Source organism: Salvelinus alpinus, chromosome 11 (genome assembly GCF_045679555.1).
Source record: "Salvelinus alpinus chromosome 11, SLU_Salpinus.1, whole genome shotgun sequence".
NCBI classification, from domain to species: domain Eukaryota; kingdom Metazoa; phylum Chordata; class Actinopteri; order Salmoniformes; family Salmonidae; genus Salvelinus; species Salvelinus alpinus.
In genome coordinates this window covers 11,402,626-11,406,431 of record NC_092096.1, presented here as the reverse complement: position 1 = coordinate 11,406,431, position 3,806 = coordinate 11,402,626, and the positions used below count along the sequence as shown (strand labels likewise).

The following is a 3,806-nucleotide window of genomic DNA, read 5'->3' as shown; positions in this document are numbered from 1 at the left end:
TGAATCTATAACCAGGGTAGATGGTCCTCTATGGATGTGCATAGAGTTAGGGTTTGAATCTATAACCAGGGTAGATGGACCTCTATGGATGTGCATAGAGTTGGGGTTTGAATCTATAACCAGGGTAGATGGTCCTCTATGGATGTGCATAGAGTTAGGGTTTGAATGCAGCCCCAGGATCTGAGACAAGCTGCACTGGTGATTATCAGAGGCTACAGAGCACCCCCCCCCCGCAGCCCACTAGCATATGAGAGAGAGAGAGAGAGAGAGAGAGAGAGAGAGAGAGAGAGAGAGAGAGAGAGAGAGAGAGAGAGAGAGAGAGAGAGAGAGAGAGAGAGAGAGAGAGAGAGAGAGAGAGAGAGAGAGAGAGAGAGAGAGAGAGAGAGAGAGAGAGAGAGAGAGAGAGAGAGAGAGAGAGAGAGAGAGAGAGAGAGAGAGAGAGAGGTGCCAGCAGTACAGGGACAGCACCAGGGTGCCACAGTGTCAGCTACAAGCAGAGAGGAAGCCCCAAAAAGGAAAAGGGTGTACCAAGTTTCTCTTATTCAGAAGCCTGTCTGGCTCGTCCTGGAAAGAGAAGGAGCGGTTACACACATCCACAGGAAGTGACATCATGCGATTCAAAAAAAGAGAACTCCAAAACAGGAAGTGGAAGGGATGGGGACAGAAGAGGTGAAAGGTGAGAGTTGAGAGCTTTTCTTCACTAATATGTTACTGTATAAGTAAAGCCACTGGTCTAGAAGATACGTAGGTTTGTCAGTGTTGTGTTTGTATTGTGATGAATGGAACTGTACATGTCCTCAGCCATTTTAAATCTACTGTGATGAATGAAACTGGATGCCAGACTGGCCGCAGGTCTCCATATCTTCCAGGGCCTGAGACCAGAAGATCTCTTCCTGGTCCGGCTCGGGTAGTATTGTACTGTGATGAATGAAACTGTGGATGTATTCGGCCATTTTGGCTCCTTGTTTACCTCCAGTTCCCTCAGGATGCCAGACTGGCCGCAGGTCTCTAGATCTTCCAGGGCCTGAGACCAGAAGTTCTCTTCCTGGTCCGGCTCGGTCCCGTCATGACCCACAGTGAACCTGGAGGGGGGAAGAGGTCAGAGGTTAACACCCCCAGTCAGACAATCAGTGAGCAGTCAGGGCAGGCAACCACACTGATGAGGGCTGGTGACCACAACGTGTGGGCCGGGTGTCAATGGGCTGTGCAGGCAGAGAGAGTGGAACAGTAGGTAGGTAGGTAGGTAGGTAGGTAGGTAGGTAGGTAGGTAGGTAGGTAGGTAGGTAGGTAGGTAGGTAGGTAGGTAGGTAGGTCGCTATGTAGGCAGGTAGGTAGGTAGGTAGGTAGGTAGGTATGTAGGCAGGTAGGTAGATATCTAGGTAACTAGGTAGGCAGTTAGCTAGGTAGGTAGGGAGGTAGGTGGGTAGGAGAGTGCTGAGATATAGACACTAACAGAGAGGCGATATAGACACACCACCCAGACAGTTTGGACACAAGGAGATGGATGTGTCATGCTGGACCAGGGGCTGGGAGATCCAGCTGAGAGGTGTGTTTCAGAGATAGTTTATTGAGGCGAAGGGGAGCGACCAGTAGGGGGTAAGGGTTGGTTTGGGTTGAGAACGTTAGTGGTGGGAGGGAACAGCCCTGCCTTGTGCCATTCAGGTGAAGGTGGGGTCAGGTGTTGGGTTACAGGTGAGTTGTGTTGAGGTTAGGAGAGACACAAGGTGGCTTGCTTGGTTTAAGTGGGAGACTGGGAGGTTTCAGTGAGAGGATTGGGTTGGTTTGAGAACATCAGCGGTGCGAGGGTACATTCTTGCCCTGTGCCACCCAGGTTAGGGTTAGGTGAGGTTAGGGTTGGTTGGTTTGAGAACTAAAGGGGTATAAGGAGACAGCCCTGCCGTGTGCCTCACCTGCTGTCAGTGATTAGGCCGGTGGGCAGAGTAGAAGCTCTGTCGAACGTTAAGGAAGAGAGGTACTTTAATGAACAATATATCAAGAACACCAAGACACCAATTTGATTCCCTTTGAATCCCTTTTCTGATGACGGTTAATTGATGAACAGCTCCGGTGAGTTTTTGTACCTCCTTGATGATCATCTTTGAGCAATAGAGGAGAATCCCCCTCAAAGATACACACTAGTTATGAACCAGGAACATGTATTCATTAACACACTAGTTATGAACCAGGAACATGTATATATTAACACACTAGTTATGAACCAGGAACATGTATATATTAACACACTAGTTATGAACCAGGAACATGTATCTATTAACACACTAGTTATGAACCAGGAACATGTATTCATTAACACACTAGTTATGAACCAGGAACATGTATATATTAACACACTAGTTATGAACCAGGAACATGTATCTATTAACACACTAGTTATGAACCAGGAACATGTATATATTAACACACTAGTTATGAACCAGGAACATGTATATATTAACACACTAGTTATGAATCAGGAACATGTATCTATTAACACACTAGTTATGAACCAGGAACATGTATATATTAACACACTAGTTATGAACCAGGAACATGTATATATTAACACACTAGTTATGAATCAGGAAAATGTATATATTAACACACTAGTTATGAACCAGGAACATGTATATATTAACACACTAGTTATGAACCAGGAACATGTATATATTAACACACTAGTTATGAACCAGGAACATGTATTCATTAACACACTAGTTATGAACCAGGAACATGTATATATTAACACACTAGTTATGAACCAGGAACATGTATATATTAACACACTAGTTATGAACCAGGAACATGTATATATTAACACACTAGTTATGAACCAGGAACATGTATTCATTAACACACTAGTTATGAACCAGGAACATGTATATATTAACACACTAGCTATGAACCAGGAACATGTATATATCAACACACTAGTTATGAACCAGGAACATGTATATTTTAGGTCAGGTGAGGAGTTATTCCGTTCTATTCCTTGTGGAATGTCTGTTGTTGTTTTTTGTGGATGTGATTCGTCAGCAAAACCAATAACCCCCCCCCCCCACCCCCCCTTTGGGGATTAATACACTATTCTACCACCAGACCTATTTGACCAGGGCTCATAGGGAATTCTGTAAGGGCGCTTTGCTTTCATTTACACTTGAATCTCTTTGAAGATTTCAATACTGCCTAAAGCGATCGTTTTTTCCCCCCACTGTGCTAAGCCACATCCTCAGCTGTGATTATTCTCCATTGGATACCAAGCTATCACGTTAGTCCTGATATGTTCCACATAGAACTAGATCAACTGAGGGTACATCTGAGGCCAGAGGGGAAACTATTAACAGGAACAGACAACAGCTTTGATATCGGTCCACAGGAACAAGAAACAAATCTGTGTTCTGTACTTCCTGTTCCCTTTTGTACTTTATTCATAAGCTTTTAAAAAAGGGAATTTATGGATAGAAGATATGCTAATGACTGAATTATAAAGAGCTTCTTTATCAAACACAAATAGCCGTTAGCCAAGGTCAAGCTCAAATAGCAGCTCTATTATCAGTAGTATGTACACATACTAGTAATATTTCCCTAATAATACTTTAATGTTGTAGTGTTTCTGGGCTGTGTGTTTACCGGCAGGGAATTCAGAGCAATCACTGAAACATGACTGAGGTGTTTGACAGTTGGTTGCAAGATTATTTATTTATTTACCTTTATTTAACTAGGCAAGTCAGTTAAGAACAAATTCTTATTTTCAATGACGGCCTAGGAACAGTGGGTTAACTGCCTTGTTCAGGGGCAGAACGACAGAT

The 3,806-nt window shown here is 43.7% G+C and overlaps 1 protein-coding gene across 2 annotated transcripts in view; it reads right to left on the bottom strand.

The window, feature by feature from the left end:
- grip1 (glutamate receptor interacting protein 1) overlaps nucleotides 1-3,806 on the bottom strand; it is a 421,581-nt gene that overhangs the window by 19,806 nt on the left and 397,969 nt on the right. The window contains exons 21-22 of one of the 2 annotated variants that reach the window (XM_071331724.1): nucleotides 971-1,082; nucleotides 529-564 (exon numbers count right to left, since the gene is read on the bottom strand). In XM_071331724.1, coding sequence (XP_071187825.1) covers nucleotides 529-564; nucleotides 971-1,082 — 148 coding nt within the window. The remainder of the gene's footprint in view (nucleotides 1-528; nucleotides 565-970; nucleotides 1,083-3,806) is intronic. The other variant, XM_071331723.1, reaches the window with a different exon arrangement.